Source organism: Acanthopagrus latus, chromosome 19, assembly GCF_904848185.1.
Source record: "Acanthopagrus latus isolate v.2019 chromosome 19, fAcaLat1.1, whole genome shotgun sequence".
Classification (NCBI taxonomy): domain Eukaryota; kingdom Metazoa; phylum Chordata; class Actinopteri; order Spariformes; family Sparidae; genus Acanthopagrus; species Acanthopagrus latus.
Window position 1 is genome coordinate 16,810,694 of NC_051057.1, and position 20,595 is coordinate 16,831,288.

At 42.5% G+C, this 20,595-nt stretch overlaps 1 protein-coding gene across 2 annotated transcripts in view; it reads left to right on the top strand.

Annotated features, from left to right (window-relative positions):
• Positions 1 to 20,296, top strand: part of esyt2b (extended synaptotagmin-like protein 2b) — a 32,964-nt gene extending 12,668 nt beyond the window's left edge. The window contains exons 7-23 of one of the 2 annotated variants that reach the window (XM_037078624.1): positions 1,744 to 1,799; positions 5,342 to 5,462; positions 6,987 to 7,163; positions 7,335 to 7,417; positions 7,799 to 7,847; positions 8,562 to 8,651; positions 8,794 to 8,889; positions 10,574 to 10,636; positions 12,982 to 13,056; positions 15,276 to 15,362; positions 15,450 to 15,599; positions 17,077 to 17,429; positions 17,747 to 17,845; positions 18,076 to 18,207; positions 18,844 to 18,949; positions 19,075 to 19,124; positions 19,235 to 20,296. In XM_037078624.1, the coding sequence (XP_036934519.1) occupies positions 1,744 to 1,799; positions 5,342 to 5,462; positions 6,987 to 7,163; positions 7,335 to 7,417; positions 7,799 to 7,847; positions 8,562 to 8,651; positions 8,794 to 8,889; positions 10,574 to 10,636; positions 12,982 to 13,056; positions 15,276 to 15,362; positions 15,450 to 15,599; positions 17,077 to 17,429; positions 17,747 to 17,845; positions 18,076 to 18,207; positions 18,844 to 18,949; positions 19,075 to 19,124; positions 19,235 to 19,304 (1,857 nt within the window). In that variant the 3' untranslated portion in view covers positions 19,305 to 20,296. The remainder of the gene's footprint in view (positions 1 to 1,743; positions 1,800 to 5,341; positions 5,463 to 6,986; positions 7,164 to 7,334; positions 7,418 to 7,798; positions 7,848 to 8,561; positions 8,652 to 8,793; positions 8,890 to 10,573; positions 10,637 to 12,981; positions 13,057 to 15,275; positions 15,363 to 15,449; positions 15,600 to 17,076; positions 17,430 to 17,746; positions 17,846 to 18,075; positions 18,208 to 18,843; positions 18,950 to 19,074; positions 19,125 to 19,234) is intronic. The other variant, XM_037078625.1, reaches the window with a different exon arrangement.
• The last annotated feature ends 299 nt before the right edge of the window (positions 20,297 to 20,595 follow it).

Sequence of the window (20,595 nt, forward strand, 5' to 3'; positions counted from 1 at the left end):
GATGATTATTTTATCAACTCATCAATCCTAGATAACATTTTCAGACTACAGCTTCTCAAATTTTAGGATTCTCTCCTTTTCTCTGTTTAAAATCAATATACATCCATATGCAAATACATTCAGGTTGTCTGAGCTCTCAAAAATATTTCAAAAAAACACATCAAAAGAATGTGTAGAACAAAACTATAAATGCAAGCATTGCCTAGATTTGAAAACCCTTTTGGGGCTAAACGAGTGCAGAAGAAGTTCCTGCCGAGAGTTAGATGAAAAGTTTGATATCACCGTCATGTCTGAGCACTAACTATGAAGATCCAGCCAGGAGATAGTTAGCGTAGTCTTCCATGTAGTTGTTTTTGTCACTTTGGTTTTTCTATGCAACTTATAAAACACCACACTTACTATTGATTAGTGAGCTGTTTTCACAGTCTTTATGCGTAAGTAAGCTAACCATCTTCTGGCTGTGGTATCAATCATCTCAGCCAACTCTCAGCAAGAAAACAAGCAAGTGTATTTCTCCAAATGTCAAACCATGTCATTAGAATTACTCATTTTGTCTAACCAACAGTCTAAACCCCAAAGGTATTACATTAAAGTTGATATTAAACAGAGAAAAGCTGCACATCCTCCAAATTAAGAAATCTACACCTGCAAATTAATCATAACTACAATCAATTTTCCCATTGTCGCAATGATTTAGGGACCAATTATTCTTCCCTTCATGCACACTAGCTTCATAGTTGGAAGATACTGCTGGGTTTATTTTTTCCCGTCCTGTTACCCAAATATATCACGACTCTTAGACATAGAGGTGATTTGCAGGCAGCGGTGTCCCTCTTCATCACGTTCCCACAACACTCAGACATCCCCACCACATCATTCGGAGCCCTGCACCACTCCTCTGCACCCCCTGCAACGCTCAGCGCATCTGCTGCAGCGTAAGCAGCTCGGACAGGGTAATAGGGTGGGAGCGACTCGTTAAGAAAGCACCGCCACCTCAGCTTGAAGGCTGAAACAGATCAAAGCGAGGCAGGATCTGCCTGCGCCTTCTTTGATTTTCTTTTCTCTGCACTGTCTTCCCCTCGGTACACTTCGAAACCTGCTGCCAGTCCTACCCACGCAGTGTACGGTTTTGACTCGAGAATACTTGGAAAACACGGAAAACTACCTTGTCCCTGACCTTATTAGGGGACAATTAGGGGGATTATTATACAGCGAAAACAAATGAGGCCCCAGAGGGCCGCTGTCACTTTTATAAATATTTTATTAAGCAGGTGTTTTTGTATTCATTCCATACAAACTGTTGCTAATCATGAGCGCCGTATCCACTTAAACACTTTATAGACGAAGCAGATTCAGATGTAAAAACCTTTAAAGAATGAAACAATAATGCTAAATGCACTCGGCCAAGAAAAGGTTGTTGTTTATATATATTCCTCTCCCAAACTAGGGTGTGGTGAGATAAGCCACATTCTTCGAAATAATCAGCACAGCAGTTTTCAACATGGGCCAAAACTGGTCAAATGACTTCTGATGCATAAATAACTGCTGCAGCTTGTATCAGAGTTTTTGTCTCTGCTGTTTTCAATCAGCAGGGTTTGTTGGCCAGAAAGTGAGGAGCGATGTGGTGAATGTAGCACAGAGGGCAGGACACAATAGTGTTTGGATCGATTTAATTCGCAACTTCTACTCTTGCAGCCTGACCAACTGCTGTGTTTCTCCGTTTCCCATTTCTCCTTCTCTTAGCTTCTGGACATAAACTGGACCGGCCTCACAAACATACTCGACATTCCCGGACTTAAGTAAGTCATCTCAAACTTGCTTGAAATGTCTGTTGTCGGTGCCTGAAATCAACTTTTTGAAATAACTTTTATTGTGCACCTGGATGCTCTATCTAAAAATAAAAAAAACTGGTTTCACTGGAGTTTAAGATTCAGAAGATAAACCTCTACCAAATGCGTGAAAAGCATTTTTGGCGAGAGGTTTGTTTTTCTGTTCACTTCTGAAAGCCTGAAGTGTCTTTGTCCTTGTTGCTGTCGTGATCAAGAGCAACACTAAAGCAAAGCACCAAATAAGATTTGATACTACTTTAATTTGTGTGACATGTAGTACATTTACTTGCACACATCACTGTGAATAACAAGATTAACTGGACTTTAAACGGGCCAGATCAGGAAGTGTTCTTTTTATAGTGCTTCCCAGTTCTCGCTGGTTTTGTCTCATTTATTTTAAGTGTCCTCTACCCTCAGGCTGTTGTGTGGGCTAAGCAGAGAGTAAATGAGAGTCGATTTCGACTCGCTAACAGCCCAACAGAATTACTTGCTGCAGAGCTTGAGTGGAACATGCGTGAATGCTGCGTGTGATCTTTCTGGGCTTACAGCTGCTTGTTGCACACCCTGCCAGTGTGAGGAGACATGTTGACACAGGCAGAGCTCAGTGGCCGGTCCTCTGTGGAGGTGAAATGGATCCATGCAGCTTGTGCAATGCGCTATATGTGTGTCGGTGTGCACATGTCCCTGTGTGTGTGTGTGTGTGTGTGTGTGTGTGTGGTGGTTGTGGCACGTGCAGAAACAGAGGGGTTAGCTGGTGAAGTGGAGGCCCAGATGGTGAAATCGTAGCTGCAGTGGGAGAGCTCCTTGAATGCAGCAGCAGACAGACAGAACAGACAGACAGACGGCATCAGCTGCCGACTTGAAGGCTCGCCCAGTGTGTCGCCCCTAAACCCTGTTATTATTATTGTTATGTAACAAATGTCTTGTTTACATGTTGTGGTGTGTCAGAGCTGTAGAGCGGGCGTTAGAATCAGAACTAAAACAAGACTCGGGGGTCCCGCAGCCACACTTAGAGGCTCTGTTAACGCTAATGCTAGCATGCTCGCAATGACAACAAACTAATGCTCAGCAGATATGAAATTGTATGAGGCTGATAAGAGTGTTATTGCTGGCATTATAATAAATAACATAGAGTGATACAAACAAAACATTCCTGGAGCTTCACAGCAAAACAGCGCTGCAGCATTCTCCTGAACAGCTGAAGAAGATGGATGCTTGAACCAGCTGAAAAGAAACACGAGATGTATCCGTGTAGCGCTACGGTCGTAATCCAAGTCTCTGGTAGCCCTCAGGTCCCAATTTGATTTGAAAAGACCTATTTAAAAAGCCCAAATCTTTACTGCAGCTGCTAAACAAATTAGTACGCACCCCCGTCTGAAGTGGGTGCTCAAGCGCGACCGCATGTCAAGGATGTAAATAGAATCTTTAACATCTAGCAGATGATGGCTGAATTTTCATTTTTGGGTGAAATTATCCTTTAACACCGGGCTGGTTTCTTGGCCAGGACCAGCCACCAGCAATAATCACTCAGTTGGCCGAAATATTGCAAAGTCATGGGCAGTCTTGTTCTGGCAACCAGACCTGGATCACCTGTGGGCTGTAAATCATTGCTATGTTGGTATTAATTTGACCTGCTGGTGGCACTAGTTTAAATCAAAGTTATTACAATTCATCCTGAGGGGAACATGAATGTCTGCACTAGAATTTCTTGGCAATCCATCCAACAGTGTTTAAGATAGTTCACTCAGAATCGCTCAATATTTCAGCCCATCGGTGCTTGAGGGAAAGTCAAAGGATCACAAAAGTCATTAGAATAAATCCCCTGAGACCCTCCGAACGCCTGTAGAAACTTTTGGGCCGACCCATCCAGTAGATGTTGAGATGTTTTACAGTCAAAGTAAAAACTGGAACCATAACTGTCTGCACGAAATGTCAAGGCAATCCATCCACTAGCTGTTTAGACACTTCAGCCTGGGCCAAAGTGGTGCGCTGACATACCTACATTACCAACCCTGGAACAACGCCGCGAGCCTGGCTACAAACATGCCGGTGGCATAAAAACAAATTTCTTTCAAAGGCTGACAGAAATGTGTCTTTGTCCGTGGCTCAAAGTGAGTGAAACATACTGTACATTGTGTATGTTATAGTGTGTTAGTGTCTGCAGTCAGCACTCTTGTCCTGTAATGACTGAGTAAATAGCCCCCCCCCCCCTTTTGTTACTGTGCACGCACACACACACACACACACACACACAAGCAGGTTGGTGGGGGTGTTCTGGTGTTTGCACTAGGGAAGCAACAAAAATGCAGCAATAAGCGCTGATGCAGCAGGAATCCCTTCACAGCCCCCAGATCTGAGCTGGAGAAAAGCTGCGGCGCTGATCAGTCCCCCCTCCGGAGGATCATAACGTCTCCAATCGGCTCACAGAGAAGAGCTGCAGCCCGCCGCTTCGTTGTTAGATAAGCTCAGGAATGATCCGATGAAAGTTTCCTCCGACTCCAGAAACAAATATGATCAAGTTTATTTCACTGTAGCTTTTGTTCGAGCAGATGAGCAGAGGAAGTAGTTATTCTTTTAAGTAATTGGAGGACAGTCCTTGTTTGTTACCTTTGTGACCAGAGGGAATTGGAAGTCTCCCTCAACTTTGAACAAATATGAAGTTACTGCGCTGTGTCTTTGCAGCACAGGCGGGCTAATTGGTATAAGGGGATGTTTTGGGGTCTCGGCAGCAACTCTGGAACATTGGGTCTAATTCACTGAGACTTCTCGGACAGGATTTTCCCTAATTTATAACTCCAATTATGAGCAGGCTGTCACCTCGGTACTGTTAATTGGTACACTGGTGGACAGTAAGAAAGCACATGGGACAGGTGCACCAGGGCCTGTGTAGCAGTAAACATCACATTTACTAGGCTTCTTGTGACAGACCTTGTTGATGTATCACATGGCAGCACTTAAATGATTCCCAAGGCCCATTTTGTAGATTATCCGCTGTGCTTTCAGAGTCCTCGGATTCCTCCAGAGACAATTTCAGGATCTCCATCAGTTTATGGACGCTCTGATAAGGACACCCACATCGTGATATATCGACAGCTGGGCTGTAATCACATCTGTTTTTCTCTTGAGGGACAGGCGGTGCAATAACACCGGATGATGAATTTTTATTGTGAATTCAATTTCTTCTAACCGTGATTGCAATTTTCCAGCTGCGCCACAGCAGCTAAATAAATGAAAGGCAAGCCTGGAGCTAATGCCATCCTCCAGCCCTCGCTGTCATTGTTGTGGCGAATCATTAGCGGATCAGATAGACATTCAGCGGTTTGTTGGCTAGCTGCGCCAACATGCTTGAACTGACTCCAATTTTCCTACTATCTTTTCACACGTAAAGCAGAAATGTGCTGCACTAAGCTGAGATTAAAGGAGAATATTTATAACCCAAGGGCACCCGTACCTAAATAATTCATTGCTTCATTCTGTTTTTCTCCCTCTCCTGCCTCCCCCCGTCCTAACAGTGGCTTCTCTGACAGTCTGATTCAAGATATCATCTACAAATATCTGGTTTTACCCAATCGTATCACCATCCCACTGGTCGGGGACGTGGAACTGGCCAAGCTGCGCTTCCCCATGCCAAAGGTAATAATACAGTGTTAAGATGCTCCTAAAGATGAGGCGGTGGATTACGCCTCCTCTAACTGCTCGGGTCAGTGCATACACAGACTGATTCATGAGGGAATTCATGCTTAGAAGCCGAAAGTCCTCGAAAGAGAAACTCTCATGGTGTTTTTATGCAGCCCCATAAAAGAAATGAGATGTCTGGGTTTCGTAGGGAGCTCACAGCATTAAGACAAAATGAGAGAAAAGCAGCAAAAGTCACGTCAAGGCTTCGACGCTAGTCACTGTATCCATGGCAACAAGACAAACACTTCAGGGTATTACAACGCAAGCAGCGCCCCTCCTGATGAGGTACTATTTTGAGATGTTTAAGGAATTTCAGGCTGTGATTATTGTACATATTCACAGTCCTCTCTACTAAATATGAGTTTACCTCAGCTGATTAAATCATCAGCGGATGGAAAGTTTCTCTAAAACAGTTGTGATAAACTGTTAAACGTTTAAGTCAGTTATCAATAAACAATGTCTGTTTTTCAAACATGAGCGTTGCTGCTTTTCTCTGTTTCATATCGCTAGAGAAATTCTTCCAATTGTAAAAGAAAATGCATGACCTTTGAGTTCGAGGCTGTTGTACACACAAAACAAACAGTTTAAAAATGTCACCTTGTGCTTGGCAGCTTTTCACGCCATTTACTGACTAAATAATCAATTGCATAGTTGAGCAATGTAATGAAAATAATTGTTAAATGCAGTCTTAATGGAATGGACTGTATATACAAACAGCCACATCCAAACAGGGGCAGGTTAGGGGAAGAAAAGGTAAATGAACGCTACATTTCAAAACGGATCTCGACGTAACACTCAGGCTGTCTGTTTCATTTCAGCTCTCTAGTTCTTGTCAACATTCTCAATCAATCAATTGAGCTTTATCTATATGCCCCCTTTCAAACTAATTAAATGCTCTTCAAATCGCTTTGCAAGCGATAGAGGAAGGAAACACAAAAAACAAAAAAAACAAAAAAGGACGTAGTGACTAATGCACACCCAAAAACAGTTATTTGCCAAAGACAACATTAAAATATGAGAACCTAAGATAGTAAAAGGTAAATAAAAAAAAAGATAACACAAGCAATAAAAAGAACCAATAGAAATAAAACCTTGAAATACTGGCACATAAAAATTGATTATAATTAAAAGATAAAAAAGGAATTAAATAAATAAAAAATGGCCAACAGTGAAATCATAGAATTGTAAAACACTATAAACCAGTCAGACTGAATAGATGGCTTTTCAGTGTACAGCTTGAAATATCGATATTTCCAGCTCCTCTCGGATCCTCTGGGGCTGTTCCAGTGGTTTGGAGAAGTCACAGCAGACCTGGAGCTGAGAGCGTCACTGCCTCGCCTCACTAATAAGCCACAGTTTTTATTTGCATTGCCTCATGAAACCCATTAGGTGATGTCACATCTTATCAATCTGACTTCTTGCACCCTCGAAGTGTCAGAGCGGCTCCCCCCTGACTCTCTGCTCTGCATCTCCCCACAGGGAGTCCTGAGGATTCACTTCTTGGAGGCCCAGGACCTGGAGGGGAAGGATAAATTTCTCGGAGGGTTGATCAAGGGCAAGTCCGACCCCTATGGCGTCCTGCAGATCGGCAACCAGCTGTTCCAGAGCAAGACGGTGAAGGAGAGCCTCCATCCCAAGTGGAATGAAGTTTACGAGGTAACAAGTCTCTTGTTGTCACGCATGTCTCAAGTGTCTCTTGGAGTAAAGGGCGCTAATTTAAGGAAACGAGTGTGTTCTTCCAACCTGCGTGAGGTAATCTGTTTATTGATCGAACCTGCTTGTTCGAACAGGCAGTTCAAGATCAATAACTTCTCATTTCTCCATCAGGCACTGGTGTACGAGCACTCAGGCCAACACCTTGAAATTGAGCTGTTTGACGAGGATCCGGACAAAGATGATTTCCTGGGAAGGTGAGCTTCTTTTATTTCCTGCCTGCTCTAATCTGATCACGGGGTCTCTTCGCTCCTCAGCTAGGTGACAAGCTAAGGGTCCGGTGTGGCCTCACATATTATGTCCTCAGCACAGTGTTGACACCTGAGGGGTCGCTGTGATGAAAGTATCTTTGCTCGTAGACATCAGTTAAAGTCAAGAGGAGGAGCAGTTATCCCACAGTTCCAAGCCCAAGGACAAAGTCAATTGATTTCGCCCCGAGGCTGTTACACTACACCCAGCGCCGACAACACAAAGAGACAGATCGATAGCTGGACCCCCTCTGCTCAGATTAATGGGTGTGATATCTCTGCTTACTGTTCACCGTCCCAATTTGAGTAATCATTTGTCGTTGTCCACAGCCTGATGATCGACATGACCGAGCTGCACAAAGAACAGAAAGTTGATGAGGTAAAAACCTTTTTTATGGACTGTGTACAGTGCTAATGTAATTAGGATTTGTTTAGAGCGTATTATGCATGTTAAGGGAATAGTTTACTGATTAAAGGAAAAGGATCACTTGCTTTCTTGCTGAGAGTTGAATTAGCGGATAGCCACTACTCTCATGTCTGTTAAATGGACCTGACACAGCAGCCAGTTAGCTTAGCCTAGCATAAAAGCAGGATATATAATCGAACAATCAAGAATGCTAAGGGTGTGTCATTTAAAGAATGCTGCATGCAGCTTTTTAAGAAGAAAGGTCTTGTCTGTTGTTTCCCCAACGGCAGCTAAAGTTTATGGAGTTAGCCCTGACACACATCTCCCCTGTTCACCCCACAGACTACAGGGAGAGCGTCTGGCCACTTGCATATGTGTGAGCACCAAATTCTCCCATTAAGAAGCCCCTGAGCAATTCCCAGAAAAAGAAAGTGCTCAAAGGCAAGATGTAGCCAAAACTACTGTATGTCCATTGTCCAAACTATGAGTTAGCTTAGAGAGCTTGAGAAAAATTTCCAGTTGCTTAATTGCCAAAAATAGTGTAACTATTCCTGTAAGAAAATCTCTTGTTTACTGTTAAAGCACAGCTTGTACAAGTTTTAAGATCTTTTTCAGCCAGGTGTTACAAAAGTCAGCTCACTGGTCCGTTCACAGGGTACATGATTAACTTCTGTATCACTCTCACAGTGGTTTGACTTGGAAGAAGCTCCTACCGGGAAACTCCATCTAAAACTAGAGTGGTTATCTCTCCTCTCCACTCCTCAGAAGCTGGACCAGGTACAACACTGAACAAAAAAAAAAAAGACTCTCCTGCTTGAACAGAGCAAATACTGTCTGGCACTGTTTCTACATTTGCTGCTGATTATGAGGGTTTGATACACACCCATTTCTTTCTCTGTGGTAACTGCGTTTTTCTCAGGTGCTGCGAAGTGTGCGTGCAGACAGAAGCCTGGCCAATGACGGGCTATCGTCAGCACTGCTTGTGGTCTATCTGGACTCAGCAAAGAACCTGCCAGTAAGACGCCGCGATGTTTGTTTTGATGCTGGCGACGATGCTGTTCCGATGCTGTAGCTCGTGCTCAGGTGTAGCATTAGTCTCATGCAGGCTCATTGCTCTCCACCCAAAACACACACAAACACCACATTTAGCAACACTCTGAACCAGTTTAGTAAGAAATGCCAGTGCAGCACACGTGTTTAAATAAGGATTATTGGTCAGTGTATAGCAATGCTCCAATTGCCTGTTGCTATAATGTTTGAGGCTTTGTGAGATTTGAGTGGCCTCCGTGTGAACTTAGCAACCAAGGCAGGTGATTTTTCCTCATTATCTCAGCCTCTCCCAGCCAAACCATGAAAACAACAACAGGGTTTTATTAATGTAGCTATCAGGGAAGAGATTCAAGTCAGGAACTTTGTCTTATATCAAGATTTTGAATAGCTGTTGTCAGACAAGAACCTCCTGAATGTATACTTTTCTGGAGCCTTTTTTTTTTTTTAAAGGAACAGTTCTGCCCAATGACAAAAATACACATTTTTTCCTCTCACCTGTGGTGTTGTCTAGATTGTTTTAATGTGAGGTGCCAAGTTTAGGAGATAACGGTCATAAAGATGTCTACCTGAGAGCAAAGTCTCTTTAGAGAAATCACGACCTATATCCTGCTTTAACAAATCACAGACATCAGAAGATTTTTCTAGATTCTTCTCTTTACCATCTTGTTAATTGAGGCAACAGGATGTTTAATCTCTACAGCCGATATCTCTAAAATTTGGCAACTCACATCAAAACATCCGAGATTGAGATGAAACGTGTTTTTGGGTGACCTGTCCCTGTAAATTAATCTGATAAGATTTCATTCATGTGGACAAACCAATCTGTAGAGATAAGATAAAACATCCAAATGTGATTTTTTTTTACCATCGGTTAGAAAATGACACCTTTTAGCCATGTCGGTCCTCATAACTCTTCTTCTCCTCACTTTCTCTCCTCTCCACCCAAGAGCGTCTTCACAGGCAGCTTAGGCTGCGGAAACTTAAGCGAGAGGAGAGCGTCTGGTCTAGTGTTTTGTGAGAGCGATTCCTCAGAGTATAGAACGATATGTGTGAGTCCCGCTGTGCTTTTGCATCCTGACAGCGTTAGCATTAGCCGTGTGCGATGGTGTGGGTTGAAGAGGAGTACTTAAAACCTGTGTCTCGAAGCATGTGTTAGCTGCACGGTTTTACTGAAAAGCCTGATGAAAGATAGTTTGCCCGAGAGCCCAATAACCATTAACATGAGGCAGACACTTAAAAATAAACAGGACTCATCTATGCCTGCTTGTTAGTCAGATGCGTATTCCGCTAAATCCAACCCTTACTTCAAGGCTGAAATGTCAAATATCTGCAGTACAAAGAGCTCGAACTGTATTAGTGAGCCAATTAATTGGGTAGCAGGGATCCAGAAAGCCTGTAGCTGGTTAGTCACACACAGCTCCTCCGAATCTTCCCAGAAGAAAATAACCTCATTATTCTGACCTGCGTTTTCATCCTCAGCTCCCCGCAGAGTCAACACTATCAGCTGTCCTGCTGCTTATCATGTATTACCCATATCATTCATGTGTCAGTGCATATTTCAGCATTTCTTCTTACCCAGTCACTCCCGTCCTACTAACTGTGGGTGTGATTTTCTCCCCCCCCCCCCAAAATCTCCTTGTGGCTTAAAGAGCAACCTGTCAGATTTCACCTATGACGGGTTGAAGCAAGTCTCAGTCTTTAAGGCCCTGAAGGTAACGTGGGAAAAATGAACTGCATGCACAGATCACACCCTGCGTCTCGTCTGTGCCCTGCAGTGCACCATCCAGCGTCATGTGATTGTGATGACTATCAGACGGGCAGAGTGAAGTGTCTTGAGGTGCATGAAGGTGGATGACGTGTTGGTGTGCATTCCTTTCTTGTTGTTTGTATTGATGCGTGAATTTTGCTTTTCTGTTCTGTCTGATGTGATCCTGCATGCCAAAGTCTAATATTGCACTCATCAAATGATGTCCTCTGTGTGTTCGCTTGATTGAACCACTTCTGCTGCATTCGTGCTAAAGGAGAAATTGTTATTCTCCTGCTTATTCGACAGTCCCTACATGTGATGTTGACTGAAGGTTTTAAACAGAAAACCTGCAGAGACGCTCAGCCTGTGTTGGCTAATCAAAAAGCTGAGCGTGTCCATCTAGTGTTGGAATGCGTGGAGCAGGACGTCCTGATTGTCACCCACTAAACGTGTCATTATGATGTTAAACATTATGTTAATACAGTTGAATATCAGGTCTGTGAACCAGCTGCCCCAACAATGACAGGTGATTTCCTGGATTACAGCAGAGCTCTAAACATAGTTTTAGGTTACACAATCGCGACTGCTTTGTTTCAGTTGGCGTAAATAGTTCCTCGCCTTCTGGCTTTCCAGGAAGTTTTCGAGCCTCTCGTGCAGAGGCACTCCCTCTGTCCTGTGTACAACTCACTGCAGCATTGTGTGTCAGTTTTCAGGGAAATGAGTACAAATTCTCCGGATCTGCTCCCAATACTTCACTCTCTGTTAGCCTCACTGCAGTGTAGGCGCTACCTGGCTGGACCGACCGTCAGTGGCAGGACAGACTGAGACTTCTGTATCTCTGTGTCTTTATTATGTCTGCACAGGTTGTTGTGTCAAGTTGTTGTCTTTTCTAAAAGGCCATGTTTACTTGCCCTTCTTTTAGATCTTTTCTTATAAGAGGTGGGTGAATACATTGAAAGCTAATGGTGATCAGTAAACACATTAACTTCTTTTAATGAAATATAATTTAATGGGAATGAAATACCTTGCAACAAACCATTGCTTTGTTTGATATATTGCGATTAGAACCAATTACTGTGGACATTTCAATTGGGAATACATTTTTATTTGGGCGCCTTGTGGTTCCGTTCGTGAGCCTCCGCTGCCTCCACCTGCTCATCGTTCACTGCACCCGTCAGCGACATCTGGGCTCGATTATCTTCCCCTTGTTTCCGTCTCTCTCAAGTCACAATGCATATTCTTTCATTGTATACCTCTGGTTCATTTAATCGACTCGACTTTACAACACGTTGTCATGGCAACAGTGATAAACCCCAAGGAGTCTGCATGAGCCCACATCTCACTGATGGGGCGTGGTGTAGGCTGGACAGGTGGAGGCAGCTCTCTGTAATGAAAAACATGTTATACATTGTATAAAAATGGTGATGAATGAAAATGCAAGGCGCTAAGATAATCACTATTCCGAACTGAAGTTCTAATCACAATATATATACATTTAATTGATGAGGAAAATGTGTTTTCATGATTAAAGGAACATTGTATTCAATTCAGCCCTCATATTTAGGTATCACTTGACATCAAAATACAGTGTTTGTGCAAACACAATGAGGTTAACTCAAACAAACTGCACACAGAAATGCTTTAGCGCTTGAATAAAGGAGGGAAAATAATGATATAGGTGTTGTTTATCTGACAGAAGTGGCAGTTGTAGAATTACAATATATAGATACAGACTGATGTTTTTAGTCAAATTAAGAACAGACGTAGAATATATTTCCTGTGAAACGTTATAAATGTCTAAGTTTTCAGTGATGTTTTTTAGCATATCAAAGAGTGAGATTGTGTTAATCAGCCCGCTCTTACAATGTGGAGCTTAATTCTAAAGCTGGTGAGAAATAGATGTCAAGTTTAAGCCACCCTCCACAAGAGAAAGGACGGGTTAAACGCGTAAGTTAAGACTTTCCCCCTGCCTTGTAGATATGTAGGCTATTATTATTCTGTAAGGGGTCCTGAATAATACTTAGCTGTCAAAACCCAGCATGCTAAATATAGAAAGCAGAGGAGACAAAGCTCGGCAGTCTCCTTGGTAGCCTCTCTGCCTGCAGCCCTGCTTGTCAAACTGTATGGTAATGTTCCTTTCCCCCCCTTTGAACTGCAGATTCCTTCACCATTGTGTGCTTTTAGCAGAGTCTCAAGAAGCTGGTGTTTGAGTTTGGGTGTAATTATGTTGTCCGCTCCTGACATTTCTGCGTTTGTGTATCGTGGTGAGCACAGTGGGCTAACACCCCTCTCTCTTTCATTCTCTAATAGTCTGCAAAGAAGAGCAGCAGTGAACCAAGTCCGTACGTCCAAATGACTGTTGGACACAAAACACTCGAGAGTAAGGTGAGTCGTGTCTGTTAGCATCATTAGATTTCACTCAGTATGAAAGAGTTTTTTTTTTTGCACAATCGTCCAAATTCAGGTCAGCGTCTGGACAGCCAAAGATTGAATACGGTAGTTTGTTGTTTTTTTTTTACCAGAATATATATCTCACATTCCTCTGCGCAAAGATAAATTTAAGTCTAACAAGCAGCACATTTTATTCTTTAACTGCCTACCCCTGGATTTTTTTTATTACAGAATATTTCCTTCAGACTGTGGAGTCAAAAGAGAGATGTATTGGCAGTTGTTGAAATAATATTACAACCTCCGACACACCGTTAAGTGTCGGCTAAAGAGCTGCCTCGCCGACATTAAGTGTGTTTGACAAGCCGTTTCTCAAAGACTTCAAAAGGGAAATTATTCAGGAGGAGGAACAGCTTGAGTAAGACCAAGTTATTATTGATGCTGAGGGCTCACTGCGAGCATCTAGTGGGTTTAAGAGGTTTGTTATGTTGAATCCCTTTAACAGCAGTTATAAGATAAGTTAAATAGTAATTTTGTTAGAGCAAATTCAACATGCTTCATTCTCGCAGTTGGAAGCAAAACATTTGGGGATGGATGCCGAATTCATCTTAAATTGAGCCGGAATCCAAAACTGCTGCAGACTGTCTCATTAGTTTTCTCAAAACTGTAATGTTAACCTCCGCCCACAGTTCGCTGCCCACACAACAGAATCTCAGTGCTGCATTACAGACAACCTGGTGCTTGAGAATCGCTGACGTACAAGAAAAAGCACAATGAAACGCCACTCAAAGTCCGAGTTCCTACTTGTGAACTCGCTGCAATTACAGACTTCATGAAGAGGCAGGTGTCTGATGTCACACAACAATGGCAGCACCCATGGGCACCCATGGGATGTATTTGTAGGCTAGAGAATAGAATACTCAGATTTGTTTCAGAGTAAACAAGTGCTTTAGAATAAAATGTATAATGGGGTCATGAGTTCCTCCTCCTCCACATAAGTTCTGTGATTAGATGCTTGTTGCTGAATTGCACCTTGGGAATCGTAGTTTAAGTGTTACTCCACAAATTTAACACGTTTACAGGTCATATGGAGTGCTGCTGCATATGGAACCACAAAGGGATTTGTACCACGGCTTTTCACATATGCAGTAGTACTCCTCAAGTCCTATAAACACACTTTAATATGTCAAATTGGTGGAGTTAACCTTTAACTTGTTACCTTGTGTTTTACATGTACATCGATTTTTCTAAGGCAGATGTTTGTCTTTTAAATCTAATGATTCAAGCGGGAGAATTTCATCCAAGCATCCAAGCTGTAGTGTCGTTCGGCCGTCCTCAAAACATTGTTCATGGAAAAAAATAAGATACATTTTTAAGATTTTAACACCTGAAATAGCGCGTTGCTGCAGTAAACTGTACCTTTGAGTGAGTAATGATTATCAAACGCAGTCTGTAAATTCCCGCACTGAGGTTAAATCAAGCAAAACAAGTGTAAACACCTTTGCTGAGCGACTGAAGTCATGACCTGAAGACATCTTCATTTCTTGCTTGTTTCTGTGGCTTTTTGCCTTCAGTCTGGCCTCAAGTCAGCAACATGTTCTTTGGGATTGAGATCAATCAAAAACATTGAGGTGCTTGGGCTATTAAAATCTCCTCGGTCACTTTATCTGCAGTTTCCTTGTATGGTTGTGTAAGCGGGAGATTGTGTGCTGTGTATTAGATATAAGGGCTGTGACTCCTTCACTCCGTATGGCTGTGGACATCTTAATAACACCCTCACCTCACAGTCACGGTTCCATTTAAAATCCAATTTGTTTAAGTAAAGGGGCAAGCTGTATAAAACCTATTAAAGTCCCAATTCTTTATTCATGGAAAGCAATAATGTGGAGAAACGCCATCAAATAGTAAATTATGAAACTCAGCAGAGATAATCAGAAAGTCATGTATTGAAAAAAAGTATATGCTTTTTTATATGATACATACATATATACAAAAAGGATACTTAAACTGTATACATATAATTAAAGTCAAGAAAATACGAGGACATACGCTGACTTTTGCTAAACAGATTGCCTGCAGTGTGTCGGTAGTGATATGATTCTGTAATCAAGTTCAATACTTTCTAATGACCGCTGAATGAATTGTGTTTTTCATTAGCTGCTCTCAGGCATCCTTTAATTTACAACTAACAAATGACCACCTGTCTGCCCGTAAAGATCCGGTTCAAGACCAAAGAGCCGCTGTGGGAAGACTGCTTCTCATTCCTCGTTCACAACCCGAGGAGGCAGGAGCTGGAGGTGGAGGTAAGGCCACACGCACGTCTCAAACGTGCAGATTAAAAGATGGCTGACTTGTCGTTAAAGCGGATCCGCTTCTTCCCCAACGCACAGGTGAAAGATGACAAGCACAAATGCACCCTGGGTAACCTGACGGTGCCTTTGAGCAGCCTGTTGGTGGAGGAGGACATGACGCTGACTCAGTGCTTTCCCCTCAAGAACTCCGGGCCCAGCTCCACCATCAAACTGAAGATGGCCCTGAAGGTAAGAAATGGACCTGTATGCTGGAGCACTCTGACATTATTCATCTCAGGGAACCAGAACTGATGTTCAAGTTCTGCTGATTCAGTGGGAATGGGCTAGAAGGCTGTTTAACAGCAGCACAGTACATCTAAACTAATGTAGCCAAACAAGCAGTGCAGTGTCAACGATAAAATGAAAAGTATTTATTGAAATCATAATAGCCTTAATATTTTATGCACTCAGCTCAATTGTAATTTGACTGTTAGCTCGGCCGTGCTTCCCCTTAGGAGCTGTAACCACATCTAGCTTTCCATCCTATCAAGGTTTCCTCACGAGGCTCGTACGCAGCATCATGGCGGCACATTTACCACTCAGAAGTACTTATGATACTGGAAGCAGTGAATCCTTGATGTCAGACAGATTTAAAGTTCTCATTTTTTTTGGCCATAACTGTCAATTTGCAAAATATACTCAGCAAAAAAATGAGTAAAAGACTTTATTGAGCGAGCAGAAACTAGTTTATAAAATAATCAGAGCTGCAACATTAAAGTGACATTAGTCATCAGTGATTATGTTCGGATGATTCTGTGCTGTGGTATTACTACTTTTACTGAAGGAAAAGATCTTAGTACTTCATCAACACGTGTTTCTGACTTCACAGAGCTCATTAATCTCAAGGCTTCCTTCACCTTAATAACCAGTAAATACACAAATAAAACAAAATAGAATGAAAATGTTCTCGCTTCTTCCATTTAGTCAGTTCAGGTAAATTTCTCTGACATTTCAGGGATAAAACAGAGATGAAGAACAACATTTCTGTCCAGAAACAGAGCCATGCTTGGTCTGGACAGTCCACATCCACACCACACAGTGCGGACACCAGTTTAACCCATGAACTCAAACATTCACTCATTTCACAAAGGTGCTTTGCCACGACTTGATACAAATTAAATATTGATACAGTAATTTAAACCACACTGCCCTTCTTGAAACGGCAACAAAGCACATTCTCTCTTACTGAATCATCAGACTGATCAAATAGAACTATGATTGCTGCAGTGACAGCCATTGACCTTTTCTATATTGAATCACAGCCAGCTTATCAAGATTCATAAGGGATATTCAGAGAGGGAAGTGGCTTTACAGGTTTATTGACCGCTTTTTTAGAGCCACTGCATGAAAATAGATAGCACCATAAAGACAGATTTGCCCAATGTGCTGAGAGAAAATGCCTGAAATTTAAAGGCAGTATCAACAGTTTTAAGACCACTTTACTGTAAAAGATTAGTCTCTCTGACCATGCAGCGCTCTGTAACAAATCAGAGGATTGTAACCACCAACCTCGCCAAATCCTATATAAAAACCCTCATTAGGTGAGTCTTTTTTTTTTTTGTTTGTTTTACCTCAGTTGCAGTTTTTTGACAAGACAAACTCATTCCAGTAAATAGCTGTAATTCTTATCCATCATTCCCAGTGATGTCATCCTGTCTTTCCACAGATCCTGTCCCTGGAGAAGCAGGTGTCCTCGGACCTGCCCTCCTCCGTCCAGGTCAAGAAGTCCAGTGTGCCACAGCCAGCCACAGCCCCCTTCCAGAGACGATCGGTCTCAGACTCCCCCTTACCTCCGCCCACGCCTCCACAACCTTTAAACGCTTCCACCTTCACCCTCCAGCAAAGGGACGGCGAGCCGTACTCCGCCAGCCCTCTCCGCAGTGTCTCCAACCTGAGCACCTGCATGTCCAGCTCCCAGAAACACCTGCCTCACAAGGAGTCCACGCCCAGCCTGGCCTCGGACATCTCGCTGCCCTTTGCCACCCTGGAGCTTCAGCAGAGGCTCCGTCAGCTGCAGAAGTAATCGCACTTACGTACATTATTTTTATAGCAGTTTACGTCCAACTGTTCTCGGCTCTCTTGATTTATTGCCCCCCGTTCCACAATTTACTTTCCGGCTTTGACTTCTTTCTTCTCCTTATTTTAGGGTCTAAGTTCTATAGTTGCCTCTAATGGAATGTCATCATGATTTCTTTTTTTTATTATTTGTATCTTAATGAATATTTTATCTGACTACCTGTCAAGCTGCCCACTTGTCTCTCCCTGAATCATCAGTGCAGTACAAATGAAGCTGCAGGCTCTGGAAGTGACACTGACTTACTCTGGTGTGTTTATAGCGGCTCGGCCCCGAGCCAGTTCCCCCTGGGCGAGGTCCAGCTGACGGTTCGACACAGCTCTCAGAGGAACAAACTCATTGTGGTGGTGCACGCTTGCCGGTGAGCTCCACAGCTGACACCATTCGCTGCATTTCAATTTTGCTGTTTGGAAGATAAACTTCTTTTTCATTCGTCCTTGTCTTTTTGGCTTGAGTCTCAGACGATTATTGTAATTCATGCGTAGTGATTCTTCAGTATCCAGATCCTCTTGAATGATTAGGCACTGTAAACCTAAACAATGTGCACCTGGCAATATTTGAGTGAAGCGGTTTTGTCCTGTGTGTCCTCAGAAACTTGATAGCCTTCACCAAAGACGGTTCGGATCCCTTCATCCGCCTCTACTTGCTGCCTGACAAGAGCCGGACAGGGAGGAGGAAGACGGGCACGATAAAGAGGACCCTTAACCCCGTTTATGATCAAACGTAGGTTTGAATAGTTTTAAGATTTCATGCTTCAGTGTTTCTTTCCTGTCTTGGAGGTTTATTGCAGTGATACCCAACTTAAGACCTACAATAGGGACCATTTTCACAGTGAAAGACAATGATTCCGCCACTACCTGGGGACAGCGACCAGGGGAAATAATACCTCTACTTGTTTTGGTTGCGCGATTGGCAGACAGACTTTCCCTTTATGCCCTCATTCGTTCCTTCAATGCAGGAAAAATTGAGCTTGCTGGTGCACTGAATAGCATCACGAATACAAGATTCGTAAGGTTTCAGTCTATATGCGGGTCGTGTCATTACACTGTGCAATCAGTATTTACTTCGGACTGACAGTTAAAGCAAAAAAGTTGTCAGTTGCCAGTTTAAGTTAGCTAAGTTAGTCACACATGAGTTATGAGACTTGTAATGTTTATTCATTTTATCTAATTAAAGTTATTGATGTTTGTCTATGTGCTGGCAACTCGCCTCTCGTTATATTTCAGACGTGCCCCCCGGGGAAGACAAGTTGAATATCTCCTGGTTTATAGGTTTAGAGATGATAAATGTTTATAGCTACCGCATGGACGATTATTTGGCGTCATAAAATCAGTATAAAATGTGTGTGTGTGTGTGCAGGTTTGAGTTTAGTGTTTCGATGGTGGAGCTCCACAGAAGAACTCTGGATGTAGCAGTGAAGAACGGGGGGAGCATCCTCTCCAAACATAAAGGGCTTCTGGGAAAGGTAAGTCCTCCAGGTTCCTGTTCCTGGATCTTAATATGAGTGTTGTCCCGCAGCAGAGTCAGTCCGAAGCACTCCTTCGAGTCTGCAAACTTAATTTCTTCTCTCCTTTTTGTTCCAAATTGCAGGTGCTGGTAGATTTAAGTGGGGAGGATATCTCAAAAGGATGGACACAGTGGTAATCTTTTGCTTATCTTTGCCCTGTGCAGCTGTGACAGATGTATTTGGGTAACAAACGGCCTTTCTTCATGTTTAAAGCTATGTTTTTTTCTCATTTTTCCCCTGCAGGTATGATCTGACCGAAGATGGTTTGTCGTCTCAAGCATTAAGAAGTATTCATGACCCCCTCCTCACATAGTGAAAAACTGCATCTCCGCTGTAATATCTTGTTAATAAAAGGGCACATCATTTTGTTTGTATTCATGTACATTTTTCCATTTAATTTACGGCATTTATTTCAGCATGCGAGACGTTTTTTCAAACTTCCGGTCATCATTTCATTAATGATCATGACTGGAAGATGTAACATATTGCAGTGTGTTGAGCCACACTAACTGCCTTGTCTCTGTCGTGTTTTTAATGTAAATATCAAGTTGCTCATGTATAGTTACAAGACTTTGCAGGGGTTTCCAAGGCATTTTTTTATTTAATTACGTTAAATTATATTGAAATCTGTCTTGCTCTCTGTCCAGTTTGTTCAAACGGGATGAATTGAGTGTTTGTTGACTGAGGAAAAAAACTCTTACCAAAGGAACAGTTGCGATCACAAAAGTAGGCTTGAGTAGCAGTCTTGACTTTGATATGTTTTTGTGTCATGAGTGTTATTTGACAGTTTACCTCTTCTTGTTCTTTATGCTTGGTTACAAAAACACGGAATGCACATATGCAACGAATAAAAACAACTGCTCTGTACGTTTTTAAGAGGACTTTGTGCAATATTGGTTGTTCTGAACTGAAGACCTGGGGGCATTTTTTCTAGGGCTATGAACAAGTGCTGTGTAGTGTGTGAAGAATAAAAGAGGATACTTGAATAAGGGTTTGATCGTTGTTCAAACCTGACGTGAGTTGAGCAAATGGAATAATACGAACAGAGATGAAAGTTACTGTGTTTTGGGAGCAGGGATGCCAGGACGTGTTAAGATGACACAGCTACTGTATGCCATGGGGCTTGTACATGTTTTGCCATGCGATCATAACTGTTTGTTGGAGCATTTAAATACTTTTCTTGTTATATATCCTGTGCCTTAAAAAAAATGCTATGTAATGTTTTTGCCTTCTTACTGTTATTATTTTGAATGATATGATGCCTCATGGGTTTTGAAGAATAAATGGTTTCTCTTGTGAAAAATGCTCTCTTGTTGTTCCATGAATTATTCCCAGGCCAAGTATGATACATGCGGTACGTAGCGTGTGTGTTGCTGAAGCGCCCTGAAGCAAATCACTGAATTCCACCTTGCAGTGTAATTTCCCTTGAGAATTTGGGTTGAATCGATAAGGGGGACTTCTTTCATGAATAATACAATCACGTGTGCAACTACAGCACACCATTATAAAGAACTGTGGCCCTTGCAAAGACGCCACAACCTGTTGGAAGCGCACAACATTATGTAGTGATTTGTCGCCATCTTGTGGCGGGAGAGCACAACGAC